Source organism: Hylobates moloch, unplaced genomic scaffold (genome assembly GCF_009828535.3).
Source record: "Hylobates moloch isolate HMO894 unplaced genomic scaffold, HMol_V3 SCAFFOLD_5, whole genome shotgun sequence".
Lineage (NCBI taxonomy): Eukaryota > Metazoa > Chordata > Mammalia > Primates > Hylobatidae > Hylobates > Hylobates moloch.
This window is the reverse complement of record NW_026652280.1, coordinates 42,403,363-42,422,531: the sequence shown is the minus strand read 5'-3', so window position 1 is coordinate 42,422,531 and position 19,169 is coordinate 42,403,363. Positions and strand designations below refer to the sequence as shown.

General features: G+C 54.7%; 1 protein-coding gene and 1 long non-coding RNA gene across 50 annotated transcripts in view; one reads left to right on the top strand and one right to left on the bottom strand.

The window, feature by feature from the left end:
- CELF4 (CUGBP Elav-like family member 4) overlaps nucleotides 1–19,169 on the bottom strand; it is a 324,964-nt gene that overhangs the window by 19,374 nt on the left and 286,421 nt on the right. For 9 of the 49 annotated variants that reach the window (XM_032152429.2, XM_032152439.2, XM_058438414.1 and 6 more), the window contains exons 4-10: nucleotides 12,145–12,273; nucleotides 11,835–11,914; nucleotides 11,340–11,483; nucleotides 10,046–10,193; nucleotides 7,808–7,957; nucleotides 3,590–3,655; nucleotides 1,722–1,805 (exon numbers count right to left, since the gene is read on the bottom strand). In XM_032152429.2, the coding sequence (XP_032008320.1) occupies nucleotides 1,722–1,805; nucleotides 3,590–3,655; nucleotides 7,808–7,957; nucleotides 10,046–10,193; nucleotides 11,340–11,483; nucleotides 11,835–11,914; nucleotides 12,145–12,273 (801 nt within the window). The remainder of the gene's footprint in view (nucleotides 1–1,721; nucleotides 1,806–3,589; nucleotides 3,656–7,807; nucleotides 7,958–10,045; nucleotides 10,194–11,339; nucleotides 11,484–11,834; nucleotides 11,915–12,144; nucleotides 12,274–19,169) is intronic. The other 40 variants (XM_058438403.1, XM_032152441.2, XM_058438415.1 and 37 more) reach the window with 8 other exon arrangements.
- On the top strand, nucleotides 11,489–13,410 carry LOC131383448 (uncharacterized). The gene is made up of 3 exons (XR_009213484.1): nucleotides 11,489–11,624; nucleotides 12,654–12,738; nucleotides 13,162–13,410. It is a non-coding gene; the product is annotated as an uncharacterized LOC131383448 (long non-coding RNA).

Below are 19,169 nucleotides of genomic sequence, written 5' to 3'. Positions count from 1 at the left end.
GGCATGGGAAGCCCTGATGCCCCTGATCCCAGAAGTTGCCTGCTGGGTGTAAGCTGGGGCGGTATGCCTCATGCACAGCCTTGGAAGGGGTGGTAGCTTGGTAAAGGAAGGGCAGTGTGCACAGACACTTGCAGAACGGAGTTCGGGGGCAGACTCAGCCGGCTTGGTCCTCACACCCCTCCAGAGAACGCTCCCCACTCTCCTTACTTTGCTGTGAGGACACTGAGGCTGAGGGGATGGAGTGATTTGTTCAGATTCACAGGGGAAGGAGGTGCCAGAGTCCCACCCAAAAGGGTTTTCTCTGAAGGCCAGGCTCTCAGCCAGGCAGGCTGTGGCACCTGTTTGGGGTCTGAGGGACTCGTCTGGCACCGGGGCCTGTCAAATGATGTTGGACCAGCAGACTCTTGAGGCTCTTTCCAGGACTAACCTACATCGGAGGGCTCCAGGACACTGTGCTGCAGGGGCTATGAGTCAGGCTTTTGGAGGCCACCAGAAGGCTCTGACCACACGGGCTGCAGGGGCAGATTTGGTGCCTCACTACCCAGTGACTGTTTCCATAGGGGTAGAGAGGACGGGACCTTGTTAGTGTCCTGCCTGCTCAAGCTGAGCTCTCTGTGGCAGGCCCACAGAGTCCCAGAGGGTGGGCCTGTTCATCCAGCCTCCTGTCTTCCTGCTTATGTGGGTACCTAGGCACTGGGATGGGAAGACACTGACTGGCATTCTGAGGTCCCTGGCATCTGACCCAAAGATCTTGCTGTCCTGCCCTGTTCACACCAGGGCCTTGGGACACAGCCTTCCAGGATCACCCCCTTCTTCCACTAGGCCTGCACTGGGGCATTCTCATCTCTTCTCATCCTGCCCACGCAGTCCTGCCCTGGGAGCTCCACCTGCCTCTCCTGGTCACCCAGAGGGCACAGCTTCTGTGGGTGATAAACTCATCTCCCTCTCTCATTCCCCTCAGCCATGAGCACTCCTACTTCTCCCCACCCTCCCCACTGGCCAAATCCTGCCCACCAGAGGAGGGGGATTCTTAGACCCCACCTCCTCTGGGGCTTCCCTTCCTGACCCTCTCAGCCTGATTACCATCTTTTCCTCAATGTGCACAGCTATCAGAGCTGGTTCTGCAAACCACCATGTTGTTGGAGTCTCATCTCCCAGCTATTCTCTCTGGGAACACAGTGGTGGGCCCTCCAGTGAAGACCCCAAGGATGGGCCTCTATCTCCTCTGGAAGACCAGAAGCTCCCTGGGTCAAGGACAAGGCCTCCACTGGTACACACAGGCTTAACCTCTGCTAGGTTCTGTTTAAGGGATGGTTCAAGGGCTTGCCATGGAAGAAACACAAACCCAACCATTCAGAAGGGGTTCTCATAGACCAAGGTTTCGATATGTGAGCTCTGTGTCAGGCCAGCAGCAATGATTGAGGGGAGTAGGAAAAGCGCCTCGTGTGGGACCTGCCAGCCCTCAGGGCATTCTGTCCAGGCCCCTGCCCCTGGGCCAGACACCACTCTGGTGTACAGAGCTGCCCACAAGAAGCGGACCTCTAACCTTAAGTTGGAGAGCACCACTCCTCACAGCACTGCTGTCTTCCCTTGCCCACCTCAACACAGCACACAAATGTGGTCACTTTTCCAATGCACACCCCAGCCCAAGGCCCAGGTGAGCAGCCTCTTTGGGGACAACAGGGGGAGGGAGGGGCCCAGGAGCTGGCCTGCAGACTCACCTTCTCTCTGCTGCTGGGGGATCATTGGAGGCGGCTGAGGAAAGGCCTGGCTTATCTGACCATAGGCAGCAGGGTAGGCGGCTGCTGGAGGCCCAAGACAAGAAGCAAGAGCCGGCGACAAGGCAGAGAGTGGAAGCAGGAAGAAAGAGAGAGATTTCAGTGCAGGCAGTAAAAGCAGATCAGCCAAAAAGCGCCCTGCCACTCAGCCACTTAGGACAAAGCCAGCTTTCAGTTCCCAGACTAACAGAGGAGTTGCGAGGTGAAGAGTGGAAATGCGTGTGTGGGTGTGTGTACGTGTGTGTGTGCGTGTGTGTACATTACATGCATACATGCATGTACGTGTGGGGATGTGTGTGTATGTGTGTGTACATTACATGTGCACATGCAAGTGTGGGTGTACGTGTGTGTACATTACATGCGTATATGCATGTGTGTGGGTGCATGTGTGTGTACATTACATGCATACATGCATGTGTGTGGGTGTGTGTACGTGTGTGTACATTACATGTGTGCATGCACGTGTGTGGGTGTGTGTACGTGTGTGTACGTGTGTGTGCACACACTTGTGTACATGATGTTAGTGCATGTGTGCATACATTACATGCACACATGCACGTGTGTGTGTATGTTTTGGGGGAGGCAAGTTGAATTTGAAATAGTGGATAAACCACATGTGTGCATAACACACAATCATAGATAATTAAAAACATCAAAATGGCCTGGACAGGATTACCCCAGAACACCTGGAATCCACAGGAAGGACTTCCCACTTCTCTGAGCCACAGCTGACTCCAGCTGGAAAGCCCTCACTCCCACTCAAATGGCACCTGTGTGGGAGGTCAGGGGCCACCTGAGGTGTGGACTTGGCTTCTGGGAAGGCTGCCAGGGGGTAGTCCCCAGGGGCAGAGGACTGAGTTGGATAAACCTGATTGTCCAACTGGAAAGGGCCCGAGGTAGGACAGGAGTGGCCGGCTCCCTCCTCTGCCTGGCCTGGCTCCCATAGCAGCAGAGCCTGAAGTCAGAGCTCAGGGGACCGAAGAGGTGACAGCACCTCCTCTGGGCTCCAGATGTGCCAGGCCAGCTTCACCTCAGTCCCCTCACCCCTTGCCAGGTAGCCCCACTGCACTCATGGGAGACAGCACTGGCTCTTCTAAGCACAGGGAAGAGAGACCCTGATCAGGTCAGGCAGTAGGACACAGGCTAGGCAGGGATGATGATGGGGTGCTGTGTAGTCCAGGGGTGACAGAAAGAGAAAAGCCTGGCTGACAGCTCGGCTTGGGCTCAGTGACCCCAGGCCCTCTGCTCACTCAGGGCTGTCCCTTCCCACCTCTCCTCCTCTGCTCCCTGTCACATCTGCTGGGGCCCCATCCTGCTGCCAGTGTGTGAGGAAGGGAATGGGGAAATGGCATCTCTTCTAGAGGCCCTCCTTCTCTCAAACCAGGCATCTGCGCTTCCTGGGCCAGTGACTGTGGCCCATGGTGGGCAGCACCCAGGTCCAGCCTTGTCTGCGGTGCTGGTGTCAGCACCCAGACCCAGCCTTGCCTGCGGTGCGGCAAAGTGGCCCTGGAAGCTCCATGGGGAAGGGAAATCTGGCCTCAAAGACAGGTAACTGCCCAGCAATGGCGAAACTTCCACCTAGCCTGCCCACTTGCCTGAAGTTCTGCCCAACCCCACTGCAGGGGCACTTTCTGTGGCCCGCTGACAAGAAGGCAGCCTGGAGGGTCTCTGCCAGCACAGCCCTCCCTCTTTCCACTCTCTCTCCCCACCCCATGCAGTGCTGGCCCCAGGTCTGAGGGGGCACTGGTGTCACAGGCATGGAGACATAAATGGAGTTGGGGAAGGAGCCGTGGGGACGCGTGGATACTAACGACCTGCATACTGCTGCACTCCGGCGTAGGCCTGCTGCAGGGGGTCCGCGGCGGTGGGGCTCTGCGCTGTAGGGAGCCAAGGGGACAGAGGTCAGCAATGCCCACCATACTGGCCCTTCCCCTCATGCCCATGGGGACAATGATGTAGCTGCACTGCCTTTTCTGGCTACTGCAGGCTCTGCCCTGGGGCAGGGCATCTGAGACAGAAACCCTGAGTGCCTGGACTCTCTGGGGGTCACCTTCCCTAGCCCAGGGCTCTTGGCAGGTAGACAGTTGCCCATCCTGGCTGGGGGATGCAGGCTGCAGTTGGCCTAGGGTTGGGGTAAGATGGGGGCTCATGCAGAGCACTGTGGAGGGTTGGGGAGGAGATGCCAAGGAAGCCTCAACACTGAGATGCTGGTGGGGGGCACACACAAGGGGCCCAGGCCTGCAGAAGGGCTGTGGGGAAAGGGGAGGGGGCTTGCAGCCCCCAGTTGGTGAAAGAAAGCGCAAGAAGGCCTCACACTACCACTTTGTCCTCCTGGGCCACTGTGCCTGCTCACACAGAGGGACATGCCCTCACTGTCAGGGAAGCTGCACGAGGCATGGAGGTCTTCCACCCCCAGCCCATGGCTAAGCTCCTCTCAGCAGGGACCAGCTACACAAATAGGGTCTTCCCAGCAAACTGGGAGAGGGGTGCTGCCCGCAGAACCGAGGAACGGGAAGACCAAGGACCTTCCTCCTGTCTTCCGACACTGTGACCCTGGGATGTCTCCTGCCCAGTGGGAAGAGAGGTCCCCTGTACAGATACTTTGGCAAGAAACTCAGGGAAGGTGGGCCAAGAGAAAGGCTTGGTTCCCTTCTGTTGCCTTTGCTGTCTCTGCAGAAGCTGTAGGCCAAAGCCTGAAGCATGGGCCAGTGGTAGGCACTGGTTTTGGCGACCAAGGCTGGTGGTGACTAATGTGGGAGTGGGCTGGCCTTGGAAGCCCAGAGAGGTGGTAGAGGCAGGGACTGCCCAGAGGGAGGATGGAGCCCTAGGATGCTTGAGGGAAAACTGGATAACACGAGGTGGCAGGAAGAAACTATCTGGGCTTATCCGCCTGTCAACTCAGGCCAGCTAAGCTAACTGGCTATGCCAGGCTTTGGGACCTTTAGTCTAGGGAGAGTGCCCCAAATTCCCTCCTGAGCACGTTTCCCTGAGTATCTCAGTAAACCTCCATTAGAAAAAGAGCACCTGGGCTGGGCACGGCAGCTCATGCCTGGAATCCCAACACTTTGGGAGACCGAGGTGGGTGGATCACCTGAGGTCAGGAGTTTGAGACCAGCCTGGCCAACATGGTGAAAACCCGTCTCTACTAAAAATACAAAAAAAATTAGCGGGCATGGTGGTGGGCACCTGTAATCCCAGCTTCTCAGGAGGCTGAGGCAGGAGAATCACTTGAACCTGGGAGGCGGAGGTTGCAGTGAACTGAGATCATGCCATTGCACTCCAGCCTGGGCAACAAGAGCGAAACTCTGTCTCAAAAGAAAAGAAAGAAAGCAAAAGAGCACCTGGGCCTGAGGGGTGCCCAGGGAAAAGCCTGGGGCAGAGGTCCCTAGAGACAGTGGGACAGTAGGTTCCATAACCCCAGGAGCAGGATGCGGCAGGGGCTCTGCTCAGATGGGGGGAGCTGAAGATGAGCCACAATGCAGGCTCCTTCCTGCCTGGGGCTGTCCCAGTCCCACACCCTGTCCCTCTATTTCCCTCGTGGTAGAGACTGGCGCTGAGGGCTCTTCAGTGTGATGTGCTTGGGAGGGTGGTCTCCTCTCTGCCTTCCCTCTGCCCCTGTCCTCTGCCAGCCTCTAAGCTCTATGGAAGGAGAACCACATCCAGATTGTGCTCTTGGTCTTTCCAGCTATTCAGCCATGCAGTGTCTTTATGCAAATTAGAAAAGAGTGCCCCTTCCTTTGGGCATACAGTTTGGCACCCTCATGCAAAATATAACCTGCAAGATTTGCATGGCAGCTACCAGCACAGTGCCAGGAACGTCATAAGCATTTGGCAAAGAGTATGATGAAAAGAATGAATGAACAATCTTTAATGTTTGCAAGAGCCACCCCTTCAAGGGTGTTTATGTGACAGTAAAGGCCACACTGTGTGTATCCAACAAGAACCCAAGAGGGGAGATCAGAAAAGCTACCTGGGGCTGGGAAGCAGAGAAAAGCATTTATGAGACCTTTCTCTACTTCTCTGCCTAATGACCTCATTAGTAACTGCCAAAGAGTGAACATTTTGAAGGATCTCGCTCATTACGGCGGGTCCAAACTCTGCATTTAAAGATGGTAAATTAATTTTTTTAATGTACTACTTTTTTCCTTTCCTTCCCTCCATCCCTCCCTCCCTCTTGCTCTGGCAGGGAATTGTTTATGAGATGTGGCAGATTGTTACAAATAGGGGAAGAAACATTTCCAAATTCCATGAGGGAAATAGCTCACAGATGCCAGGGGGGTTGGGAAGGAGCAGGTTTATCAGGATCTAGAGATCCAGATGGGCTTGTGGGCAGGAAGGGGTGGGAAATGAAGCCACCCAGATGTGCTGGGGATGCCATCTCCCAGCCCATGAGCCTTAGACTGGTGGGATCTCTTCCACCCTTAGCTTGCATAGCCCCACCCTGCCACCCTACCAGCTTGGAGTCATCATCCTTAAACAACACTCCAGATCATTAGAGCCTCATCACTTCACTCTCTAGACTCCTCTGGCCTCTTTTTGGTGGACTGAGGGATACATTACGGGGCAAGCTCTGGAATGGGGAATGGGATCAAGGACAACTCCAAGTTAAAAGTCAGGAAATTCTCTATTTCCCTCTAGTACAGTGACCTTGCACTCTGCTGCTAGTGGAACTTTTATATACTACAAATGCCTGGTCTGCACTCTAGACAGGGAAATGAGAATGTCTGGGCTTATGTGGTTGTATAAAGCCCCACAGTGGATTCTGATGGGCACCCAGAGTGGGGAACAGGACCCAGCCCCTGCTGCCAATCCAACTTGGGCTGGCCTGACTGCCCTGTGTACCTATCTCCTTATCACCTCCACTCTTGCCAGGCAGGTCCCTCCAAAGGAGGGTGTTCCCTGTTCATCTTCACCTCTCCAATTCCTGCCCATCTGTTAATGCTCAATGGTAGTTTCCTCCTTGGGAAGTCTCTTTTGGGCTTCTTTAGCCTACAAAACTCTCCATTCATTGGGATCTTTAGCATTTCAAGTCTAAGAACACTCACTCATGATCAAACTTAATTCTGCCGTATTGTCTCATCATTCTGCAGACTTAGATTGTGTTCCCAGTGGACTCTGACCTCCCAGGTGATAGGTCCATGTCCTGCTCTCCTTCTTGGGCCCCCCTTTCCCAGCACAAACTGAGTACTTACTGATACTTATGGGGACTCTAACCTCATCCTCTGCCCTCCAGGAAGCGGGGCAGCACTCCACATCTGGAGCACATTGCCCTTGTAGTTTACTAGAGGGCTTTGGGCCCAGCTTCCCTGCCCTGATAGCAGCCCGTTCTCCAGACCAGACAGAAGAGCTGCTTCAGGCCAACTGGACACTCTCATCCTGTGAGGACGACTAAGTTTGAGGAACAAAGTTAATCAGGAGCAGGCCTCCTGGATCTTTCTGTGTGCCAGACTTTTTGAACATAGTCTAGGAGCTGTCCAAGGTGCTAGGCTGTCTGTGGTGCTGAGCTGTCCAGGGTGCTGATCACGCTTTTGCGTGCACCATGATTGCGCTTTTGTGTGCACCAAGGGACGGACTGGTCTTTACTAGACAGACTGCCAATCGTTATACCTCCCTCCACTCCTTCCCAAAGAGTCTTTCCCTACTTAACACTAACCTGATTGTTCTTCTAGTTTCTATCCCCTTACTTCTTGTAGGTTAAATTCACATTCAATTATTTTGCACTTACTGGCCTCTCTACATGGTTGTACAACTGCACCCAGTCTCCTTTCTTCCCTAAGGGAGCACCTGGAATGGGGATCTGTCTCCCAGATCAGAATGACACATCCCCAAGGGCAGGATTTTGGTCTCATTTTTTCCATCACGGGTTCCCTGAAGGAAGACGGGAGGCTGGCCCTCTCTGATCACAGTTGGGTTTTCATCAAGGAATGGAGAGAGGGCAGGAGCCACATCTTGTTATAACAGCAAGGGCAGGGACAGCATGGATAAAGAATGTGCTGCATAGGGAAATAAGTGCTAACAGATGTGCTTACCTGGGTAGGGGTGGATGCCATTGGCGAACACAGCTTCCGCAGCAGGTTGCCCATTGGCCTGTGGGGGGAGGCCGGTGAAGCCATTCACCCCAATGGGGGATGGGATGCTAGGCACGGCTGGTGCAGTGATGCCCGGAGGGGTGCTGCCACCTGGTTCCAGGCATATGGAAGGGTGGAGGAGGAGGGGAGGCAAGCAGAACAAAGGTGAGGAAGGCCCACCCATAAAGCTTCACTCAACTGTTTCCAAGGACCTGTGGATAGACTTGGACCTCACATACCAGCTCAATCTTATCTATGACCCATGCCTTGGCTTATCTCCCTATATGAAGTGACTTCACCTATCCCAATTGTATCTATCCTTCAAGGCAGAGTCCAAATTCCACCTGCCCAAATATGATTTCTCTGACCCTGATGGCTTGTCCTTAGACAGCACATAGACTACTCTCAACGCCCTTGATTGTAACCACACTTGGTCTTCCTTCAGTCCTTTTTTTTTTCTTTTTTTTTTCTTGCTCTGTTGCCCAGGTTGCTGGAGTACAGTGGTGCAATCTCAGCTCACTGCAACCTCCGCCTCCTGGGTTCAAACAATTCTCCTGCCTCAGCCTCCCAAGTAGCTGGGACTACCAGCATGCACCACCAGGCCCGGCTAATTTTTGCATTTTTTAGTAGGGTTGGGGTTTCACCATGTAGGCCAAGCTGGTCTTGAACTCCTGACCTCAAGTGGTCCACCCTCCTCGGCCTCCCAAAATGCTGGGATTACAGGCATAAGCCACCGTACCTGGCCCTCCTTAAGTCTTTTTCAGTGCTCTTACTCTCTTCAGCTAAGGCTGGATGAGATGGTCTTTACTTGGTCATTGGAGGGCTGATATGCCTCTCCAGGAAGTTTTTCTGCTCAGATGGAGTAGGTCTTAATTCTGGCATTCTCTTGTACTGAGGCAGAGAGGTTATTATAGAGCCCAGACTCAGCTCTAGCTCATACACAAAGTAGACACCTTGGCCTCCTCCAGTTGAAGCAATAGTAGTGGTCATGATGGTGAGAATAAAGTTGGGGTCAAATGACAATACCCTGTGTCCTCTCTATGCCAGGAAGGTGGAACCTGAGATGTGGATATTATGGTGATTGTACTGAAAGCCCAAAGGGTGGAAAGGGCCTTCCTCTCATGCAGGAAGCAGGGTGCCTCTGAGAATGTGGACCTGAGGCTGGCCACTGCCTGGGCTCATGTGTATCCCTTGAAGTTGGGGATCAGAGGTGAAGGGTAGTGTTCAAGTTGAGCCCAGAGATGGCACAGTCTTTTTGGCTTTCATCTGGGAAAGGAACAGCTCTTGGATGTTAGGAAAGTTGCTGCTGTGGCCTGGGCACAGAGAGCCAATGAAGCTCAGTGAATGAGAGCCTGGGGTGCAGGACCAGCCCTTAGGACTAGACTAGTGTTTCCCAACTTTGACACTATTACCATCTGGGGCCAGATAGTTCCTTGTGGTGGCTGTCCTGTGCATTGTAGGATGTACAGCAGTATCCCTGGCCTCTACCCACTAGATTTCATAGCAATCCCCACTCCCAGTTGTGACAATCAAAAATGTCTCCAGACATTGCCAGATGTCCTGGGGATTCGGGGGCATAACTGCAACAGCTGAGACTCACTGGACTGGACAATAGCCAAGATTCAATAAAAAACATGATTCGTGAGCTGGGTTCTTTCCAAACTCCTGTCCCTTGATAACTCTTGTGGTTCTCTCTAGCTTGTTGCATAGTGGTCTTAGAAAAAGCCAGTGAGTCTAGGTTGGGTTAAAGGGAAATGAAAAAAAATAAAAATAAAAAAGACGACACCCAAATGAGTTCCTTCTGTGCTTGGGCCAGGGGCTGAACAAGGCCACAGAATGGCCAAGGCTCTTTTCGTCATAGACACCACAGGGAGATGTCTTCATGTCAATTTCTTTCCAGGTCTCTCGTTAGTAGAAATCAAGATATATTGTTTCCTGATAAGGTTAAACAGCTTGAGAGAAATCTGCCCCACCCTGAAATCACACGGTAGACTGCATGGGTCCCATATCTCATCTTCCCTTGGATCCCCATGGATTAGAACATTTTTGAAACAAACTGCCAGAAGACAAGGCCTCTTGGGCCCAGACACTATGTGCTTTTGCCACAGAATGGTCTGCTGGTAGCCGAAATTAGGTCCCAGCCTGGGGCCAGCTGTTCTCCCACCGGGCCAGACCCTGTGTTGGCACCTGCCAGCTCACCTGAGGTTGGGGTCATAGGTGCGGCTGCCAGGCCATTCATGTTGAGGGCCGCCATCTGCTGCATCTGGGCGGCAGCGAAGGCAGCCATGGGGTTCAGGTAGCCGCCCTGCGCGACTGATGCCATCAGGGCCGCTTGCTGCTGCATCAGCTGGGGCAGAGGGAGTGGAAAAAATATCACGTGCTTCCAGGGGGCATCCCTCCCCGACAGGGGCCTCAGCTCCTGGAGACCAACCTCCCAGGCTCTGAGCCCCAGAAGCTGCCAGCTGCCACTCCAGAAAGCCCTGATGCCTCTCCCATTCTTGCCCTGTATCTCAACGCTATTAGAGTCCACCGCCCTGAGAGATGACTGTATTTAAAAGTAATGCTAGGGTCTTTGGAACTCAAAAGTTGTTGCTAGGGGCAGGGGAGGAGACTGGCTCTGTGGGTGCTAGTCAGCCCTGTGTACAGCCTATCATTCATGGGGAAGTGACATCCAAAGCACTAGAGACATGCTGGATGAGCCTCTGCAGAACTTACTTAGCACAGGTTTCTGTCCAGAATGGTTTTAATTTGGAGTCTGTTGGTAGAAGTGACAGGAGAATTATGAATAGAACCCCAGGCACCCCTAGTGTTATCACAAAGGTGAGTGCGGAAAGGGGAGGCTGCGGAATGTGGCCAAGGCAGACAGTGCTGCGGAAGTGAGGTAAGCCTGCATTTTCAGACCCAGAACCGTGGACTGCCTCAGTGCCACCCACATAGGGGCTGTGGTTACCAGTCTGGAGGCAGCTCCGGGAGAGGCTGACAGAATGGGCCCCCATGTGGAAGAAAGAAGTAGGTGGGCCAGAGGCCTGAGGGGATATCAGAAGTGTGGGTGTGTAGGGCTTTAGGGCGCCTCACAGGAGCCCTGCCAGGAGAGACCAGAAGGCCTGAAGTCATCGTTCCATGGAGTAGGGGTGGTTTGCAACCAATGACCTTAACCTCCCCCTCTCATCTGTGCTTCCTGGGGTTCAACGTTGATCTGGCTGAGGGGAAAAGGCTCAGGGTAACCCACCTTTCTGTGGGGCCTCTCTCAGCTCTGCCCCTTAGAACCAAGACAGCAGCCCACCTCCTCCTGGCAGCCACCCCAACTGGGCCAGCCTTCTTTCAAACCCTTCTGAAGTTACACCCCCCGGGTTCATGGGTTCATTCCTGGCCCCTCCTCACTCTGGAGGGAGAGGGCAAGGGATAGAGTAGTATTTTCGGTTTCATGTCCCGCTCTCTGAGGCTCCCAGGGGAGTGAGCTTGAGAACCGCTGCCCCTGCACGCTGCCACTTACTGCCTGAGCGTAGGCGCCGTAGGCCCCGAACGGGATGGCCATGGGGTTGAACATGCCCATCTGGCCAGCCATCTGCTGCATTCGCCGCATCGTGCGCTCCTTGTCGGTGTCGGCGAACTTGACCACCAGACTGGACGAGGCTCCCTGTGGCCGGGGCGGCGCGTGAGACCCACCTGCTCCAGAGCCTCCGCCCGCAGCTGTCGGTGCCTCTGGCCTGCGCCCACCCCGCCAGCTCCTCGGGGCGCTTTGGAGGGGGCGGCATCGGCGCTCGCCCAGGGGAATGAGGTGTGAACCCCACCGCGGGCATTTTCTACCTGGGTAATCTCAGGCCAGTTCCTTAACATCTCTGGGCTTCCGCGTCCTTGTCTGAGGCCCGGGGATAAGGGTCATGCTTTCCTGTCTCTTGGGGAGACTGGACAGCCGGCGGGGCGTGGCGGGTGCTGGGGTCTTGGCCCACCGCTGCCCTCGCCCCCGCCCCAAGGGGCCAGCACTCACCGGCATGGTCTGGCTGCCGTGTAGCGCGTTGATGGCGGCCTGTGCCTCGGCGTGGGAGGAGTACTTCACAAAGGCGCACCCTGCGGGGACGCGAGAGGCCGAGCTGGGACCCAGAAGCAGGGCCAGGGAGGGGCCGGGAGGAGAGGGCGCATCCCAGGTGAACGCAGACGGGTGAGGCAGAGATTGAGAAAAAGACACCAAGAAGCCCAGAGACAGACGGCGACGGACCCGGAGACTCAGAGGAGCCCTCAGGTCTCCCTCCGCCTCGCCCCTCCCTCCGGGGCATCCCTCCCGGCCCCGCCCCGCGCACCCTTGCTGTTGCCGTCGGGCCCGCGCAGGATGGTGCACTCCTCGATGTTCCCAAAGGCCTCGAAAAGGCGGCGCACGTCGTCCTCGGACTGTTGCTTGTTGAGCATGCCCACGAAGAGTTTTCTATCTTCTAGAACAAAATTAGGAGATGCTTACCCGGGCCAGGGACCGGGTTGCGCGGGAGCAGGGCACGGCCGGAGGGGGAGGGCGGCAGGGAAAGGGAGGAGCCGGGGAGGCGGGGCTGGGGCTCGGGGCCGGCGGGGGAGAGGTGCGGGGGAGGGGGACGGGGGCGGGGCTTAGTCGGAGCGGGAAGGGCGAGGGAGAGAAGTGGGTGGGGTAGGAGCGCACAGCCGCAGGACAGGTGCGGAGAGAGCTGTGGCAGGCGGGAGCTGGATCGCAGCGACTCGGCCTCCTCCCGCCTGCAGGGCAGGCTGCACCCTGAGGAGCAGAGCCCCTGGGCTGGCCCCTCACTAGAGCACACGGGCAGCCTGCGTTCCTCTCCTCCTACAGGCTCCAAAAATGAATCACAACGGGCGGCTCTGACGTCGGGTCTTTGCAGATGCTGTTCCCCTGCCTGGAGCGCACTTATCACAAGGTCCAGTCCTCTTCTTCCAGGTCTCAGTTTGAGTATTGCCTCCTCACCCATGCCTCTTCTTACCCCTCCCTTACTCTGTCTCAGGCCCCCATCCCTGTGGCCGGAATGTCAAAGGACAATGACTACTTTGTGGGTTTCCGTATAGCTCTCCTTTCCCACCCATTCCCTGGGATGCTCACTGGGGAAAGAGAGCAGGCCTCTCTGCTGAAGCAGCAGTGCCTGGAGCACAGGAGGCCCTCCATTCAGTGATGAGGTGAATAAAGAATGAATGACTGCCCGCCCTGTGCCATCCCAGGGCACACCTCCTTGGTATCTCACATATTTTTTCTTCCATCTGGATGCGCCCTCCTCGGTCTGGCTCTTCCTATTTCTTCACGCTGCAAAATTCGACCCTGGGCACTTTGGGGGTGCCTGTTCCTGAAGATGCCTCAGCAGCCCCCACACACCTGGGATGAGTATCAAGTGCTTTGTTGACCCCACGCTGTGTGCTCGGGGAGACAAGGCATGCACACACGGGGCTGTATCCACCTGCAGCAGCTGGTGAATGACAGCAGAAGGCACCTCCAGCCCACAAGCTGCTACTTCAGTGTGACTGCCACTCCTTTCACTGAGAGTTGGGGGGTGTATTCCTTCCCCTTGACTGCTCTAACAAATAAAGAATGGCAGAAGTGATGCCAGGTGACTTCTGAGGTTGGGTCATAAAAGAGATCAGCTTCCACTTGCCTCTCTTTTGGGGGGGAGTGTTAGCTCTGTGGAAGCCAGCCACCATGCTGTGAACCCCCAATTAGCCCATGCAGAAGAGTCCCCATGGAAAGGAACTGAGGCCCCAGCTGACAGCCAACATCAACCACCAGACATGTGAATGAATGAGACCTCAGATAATTCCAGCTCCCAGCCTTTGAATTTTCCAGCTGAGGCCCAGACATCCTGGAGCAGAGACAGGCCTTCCATGCTGTGCCCTGTGAATTCCTGACCCACGGAATCCATGAGCAAAATAAACGGTTGTTTTACACCACTCAGTTTCGGGCTAAATTGATATGCAGCCATAGGAACTGGAACAGAGTCCCAGGGGTGGCTGCACTCAGCAGGCACTCGCTAGATGTTTGTGGATGATTACATGATTGACACACAGCCAAAGCTGCAGAAATGCAGACCCCAAAACTGCAAATGGCCATGTGTTCATGGTTTCCTCTGAACACATGGGCACTCAGGGACCCTGTGTTCTTCTGTATTCAAGGTGGTTGGTACCTTCTCTCCCAGAGAACCCCCATCTTGCCCAAATTGTCAGGAGAGTTCACTTAGAGCTGAGGGTCTGTCCCGGGTTCTGAAGCAAAGCAGAGGAAGCTTCCAGGCCCCTGTACTCCACAAGCCACCTGCAGAGTCCTCCTGCCTTCTGCCCTGCTGGTACTCCTCAGTCCAGATGCACTCAGCACTGGGCCAGTTCTCAATGATGATGTGATGCCAGGTCCCAGCTCCTCCCATAACCTGTAGGGCACAGTTGCTGGTCCCTGTTACCAGCTGTGGGTCAAAAAACACCAGCTGGCCCTCCAACAGGGTGGGCTTCAGCTAAAGCTCTGGACCCCAGAGCCCCGGCCCCACTATCCGCCTCAAGCTGCTCTTCTGGCTCCTTTGGCTTGGCAAGACTTTGGGGCACACCCCCACCTCATCTCCAGGGTTCTGCATGCAGCCCTCCCCTACTTACTCCAGGCTCTGGGGAACAAGGAGAAGGAAGAGAGAGAGGGAGAGTGGAAGAGAAAAGCTGAAGTGGGATGGGAGGAGATAGAGTTCAGCGCAGAAAGGGAGCGGGGGAGAGAAAATGGCAGGAAACATAGACAAGAGAATTAGAGGCAAAGAGCTGGGAGAAGAGGGCAGGGGGGAAAGATGACAGAGACAGAGGAAAGACTGGGGAGCCCTTATGTTTCACTCCTGGAAGCAGCAACAGCAACTTACTGGAAGTGAAATGGGCGCTTTTCCTTCTTTTATGGAGTAATTAAAACTCTTCTCTCCAGGCACAGCCCCCAGTGTTCCCCCTACCTCCCCCTCAACCTTTAGTGCCTTTTAAAGGCTCAATCGAATAGGGTTTCCAGAAAGACTTAGAAATGGAACCCCGCCCCTGCTAATCCCTGGCCCTCTTGCTAAAAATTCCACTTCCTCACTTGGACAGAAAAAGGAAAGAAAGGGAAGGCACCTCCTCTGCCCAAGCTTGATTTACATGCGGAGACTGCAGCTCCTCGCCTTCGCCTCTCCTGACGTCTGAATGCATTCCTTTATTATTGCTATGACAGCTTTCTGATTGCATTAAAATTCATCCACATGTGCCTTTCTATCCAGCCACTTCCTTTTTTGCCAGTTTTGGGGTTTTTTTGTTTTTGTTTTTCCTAATTCCTCGTTCCCCTCCCCTGAAATTTCCCTTTACTGTGCAGTTCTCAGTTAAGCACCTCCTTCTCGAGGCCTTTCTAAACATATAAGCTGCCAGGCTCCCCATCTTCCTCCCCATCTGGATTTCCCCAGGGAAACTACAGCCACCCTTACCTTTCTGGAGGGCTGCAAGACACCAAAGAAACCCAGCTTCAGACTCACTTCCTCCAGGTAGTCATGGATTGACTGCACCCAACTCAAATGTCTACTTCCAGGATCCTCAAATGTGTTCAGTTTGCACCGTCCTCCAGTTGGGTATTGTGACTTTTGCAAGTGATTCTAAGACTTGTCTCTCAGGCCAGGGGCTGGAGGGACTTTGAATTCACGAGTGAACTTCCTTCTGGGCCAGGCCCACTGACTCCCACTCCCGTTCTCCTGCTCCACACCTGAGTTTTGGGATCTATGAAATGGATATGATTAGATGCTCCTGTCATGGTGGTGGCTAGGGTCCCAGCGCCTGCCAAGAGGTAATTACCATGGTGATGGCCCCTACTTAGGTTTCTCCATGCAAGAGGAAGAGGAAATGCAGTGCTGTTTTCCCTTCGTTTGCCCTGCCTTGGTTTCGCCTGGAAGGTCACCCCTAATGTGAGAGGGCAGAGGTCAAAGAGGGAGAGAGGAGAAGTCAGAGGACCCACATCTCATGATGGGGAACACACTTGCAGCAACAGATTGGACTAGATCCTGAGGCTGTGGCTGACCAGCTGAGATTGACAACATCTCCCTGTCTCCTACCCACTCTGCCCACCTCCTTTGTATCTACTTTCCTGAGGCACTGTCTCAAGCTGCATCAGATAACCAACGGTACCATTTCGCTGGCATCTTGGGTCTGATGCCAATTTCGCAAGAGTCTTGGAGAATGACTGTTTCCCCAGCCCGTGCCCATCCTCCTCCATCCACACAGCCTGGTACAGGCAGAGCAGGCCCTGGCCGCTGCCCAGCTGCCTAAGCTGGGACCCCTGGTAATGGAGAGGCTCTGGTGGTACCCATGTTCTGGTGAGCCCTCAGCCCTGAGCCTGTTGCTTCCCATAGTCGGGTTATTGGGGGGCTGCCCCTCTGAAGACACATTCAGGCAGGTGCTGCTGGGCTGGGCCAAGGTGTTGAGGCAAGGAGTGGCCTCAGAGTTAGTGAGGGGATGGGCTGAAGAATGAGTGAGAGGTCGCTGAGACCCCCTGGGGGCCCAGAGATGTGGTGAGCAACTGGAGGCTGGCATTAGGAGCCCAGAATTCTCTTGACAGAGCCCAGCTCAGGTCAGGGGCTCAGCCCTGGGAGTTGGAAACTGAGCACAACAAAATCCGCTGACCTGAGCTGAGGAGACTGAGGCCTCATGGGTTCCACCTGGTCAAGGGGCAGAGCAAGGGGAGCAAGCATGTTCTACAGTCTCTCAACAGCTGTTCACTGGGCACCTTCTCTGTGCCGGACACTGTTCCAAGCATTGTTTCTACAGTGGTAAACAAGAGAGATGAAGCTGCTCGTTGGAGCTGGCATCTGGGTGGAGAGACAGGCCATCCACAATACACAAGTCCCCAAACAAGACAAAGGCCAGCAGTGCTGGCACACTGTGGCCCCAAGAACTGCTGTCCCTGCACCTGGAAGAACAAGGCCATAGAGTGGCAGAGCTGGGCAGGGCCCCAGATAACACCAAGGGTTTCATGCTTTTTCAGATGAGGAGCCTGGGGCAGAGAAGGAGCCCCAGGATGCACAGGAGGTTGCCCATAGCTGGAGCCTAGACTCAACCCAGCCTCATGGGGTCCCCTGACTTCATGATCACAAAGCCCTTGCTGCTGCCATCTGTTCTTCTAAATCGTGTCTGTGCCTGCAGGTGTGAGGGAGCATCTGGGGTTCTGTGGAACAGGAGTGTGACTCCCCAGAGGGCTGGGCAACAGGAGGTGGGTGCTCATCCCAGCCCTGCTTGGGCCCAGAGAGGGCAGCTTGGCTCTTTGTTCCCAGATGTCTAACCACCACAGGGGAGTAGGCAGAGTCTGTACTCACCACCGCACCTGTGCAGGAGCTGGGGCTGGGGGAAGACGATAAAATTGTGGACAGGAGAAGCTCCCAGTTCTGTGTCAGTTGAAGGTGCTTACAGCCACCTCAGGAGGGGCTGGACAAATCCCCTGACATACTTTGCGTCTCCCCTCTGGCTGCCCCTTCAGCAAGCATTGATTGAGCACTCACTGTGTGCCTGGGAATTGTTAGAACAGAGGATCTGAGATGAGTTTTGGGAGCGCTTCTGGGTTTTCTCTTTTAAGGGGTTGGGGAGAAAGAGTTGTGCATGGCTCTGAGATTCCTGGAGAGTCCAGAGTCTTTGGTCTATAGGCCGAGAGCCTCTGCATTGGAGCCCCTCATGAGAGAACAAAGGCCTGATAGATACATCCAGTAACTCTGGGATAAAGGCCAGAAGAAGCTAGAAGGGGGAGGAGGAACTAGCTACACCCTGATGGCTTCCAGGAGGAGGTGGGCTGGATTATGAAGTGCATGGGACATATGCAGGGACTACAGGCCCACACAAGAATTTGAGCAAAGGCGGAGAGGTGGAGGGACGCCTTTGGCTGCCCTTTTCACCTGTTCCAAGTGGTCCCTGCCTGTGGCAGCTTTGCAAGAAGGGGACCCTGAGGAAGCTTGACTTTGCTTCTTCACCTGCCTCCTGCCTGCTCTCCTTTCCACCAACGCATACATCACCCATTCCTCTGACTTCAGGACTCTTTTTAATTTTCCTTAAACCCCAGTCTAACCCTGAGCTCTGGTTCACAACCTGTAAAAAGCACTGGGTGACACCCGGGGAAGTGATAGGTGCTAACGAAAAGACAATGGAATCTGGCTGCCAGAATCTCTTGCATCCTCCCATGGGTCCCTCCATGAGGGAGACAAAAAATCCTAAGCTCACTCTATTCAGGGTGTCAGGGAAGGATGGGGCTCGGGCTGAAAGGATTTGTATTTTAGAAGGAGAGCCCAGGGCACCCTCAGTGGAACCTCAAGATTAGCCCAACCCCCTACGGGGGATGTTTCAGGGTTTCAGGGCTGTGCCTTCTCTGCTGCCCCACGCTAGCCATGTGGGAAGCATCTTGCTGGCCGAGCAGGGTGAGTGGGCCCCTGAGTGGTGAGGAGGGAGGTAACAGCAGTACCACTTGACTCGCCAAATGCCAGCATCCTGGCACTAATGCTCAAATTCCAGTTTAATTTTCACAATTTGATTCACTCATTACCATCAGCATTAAACAATATTTCTTGCTTAAGGATAGACGGTGGCAGGGGCACTGTGGGCGAGTGTTCAGATGGTTAATGCCTTTTACTACCACAGTAGATTTTTACTATTCTCTTCCCTCCAGCTGCTGAGGGAAGGTTGGGGGGTACTGAGCTGGGGAGAACGCTGGGGTCAGGGACCAGGGTGGGGAGTACATGGCTTTGAGGTCTAGTGGCTGGTGGGTTGGGCAGAGAGGCTGCTAGGAGACCTGGAGGCTCAAAGGCAGCAGTTTGGGGGTGCAGAGAAAATGCCAGATATTCACGATGACTGAGCTGGAGGCCTCTTTCCTGCTTTGGAGCCTTTGGTCTTGGGGAGTGACAAGGACTGGGCAAGAGCCTGGAGACCAGAGCACCCCATGAATCTGCTCCTCAGCTGCCAGGCAGAGGCTGGAGCCCAGGGTCATCCCATGCAGTGGCCCCCCAGGGTGTCTCCTGGATCCCAGGGTCTTCTACTCTCTTTGGGCCCGCAGGCAGTGACTCTGAGGGTGAAGGACATGGCCCCATCTCTAACTTTACCTGTGGATCAGGGAGGACCTTCAGTAGCAAGGGACGGGGAGACACACTTGACTCAACAGGAGGGCCAGGCCAATGGTGTCCTCCAGATACTAACTGAGGCTGTTTGTCAAATCCTGGTTCCACCACATTTTGGCTGTGCAGGCTCAGGCTAGGCATATAACCCCCCAGGCAGGTCTGGAATTAAATGAGGTTTTTAGCACATGTGTGGCACAGAGAAAAGGCTCAATAAGTGCCAGTTATTGGCCGGGCGCGGTGGCTCA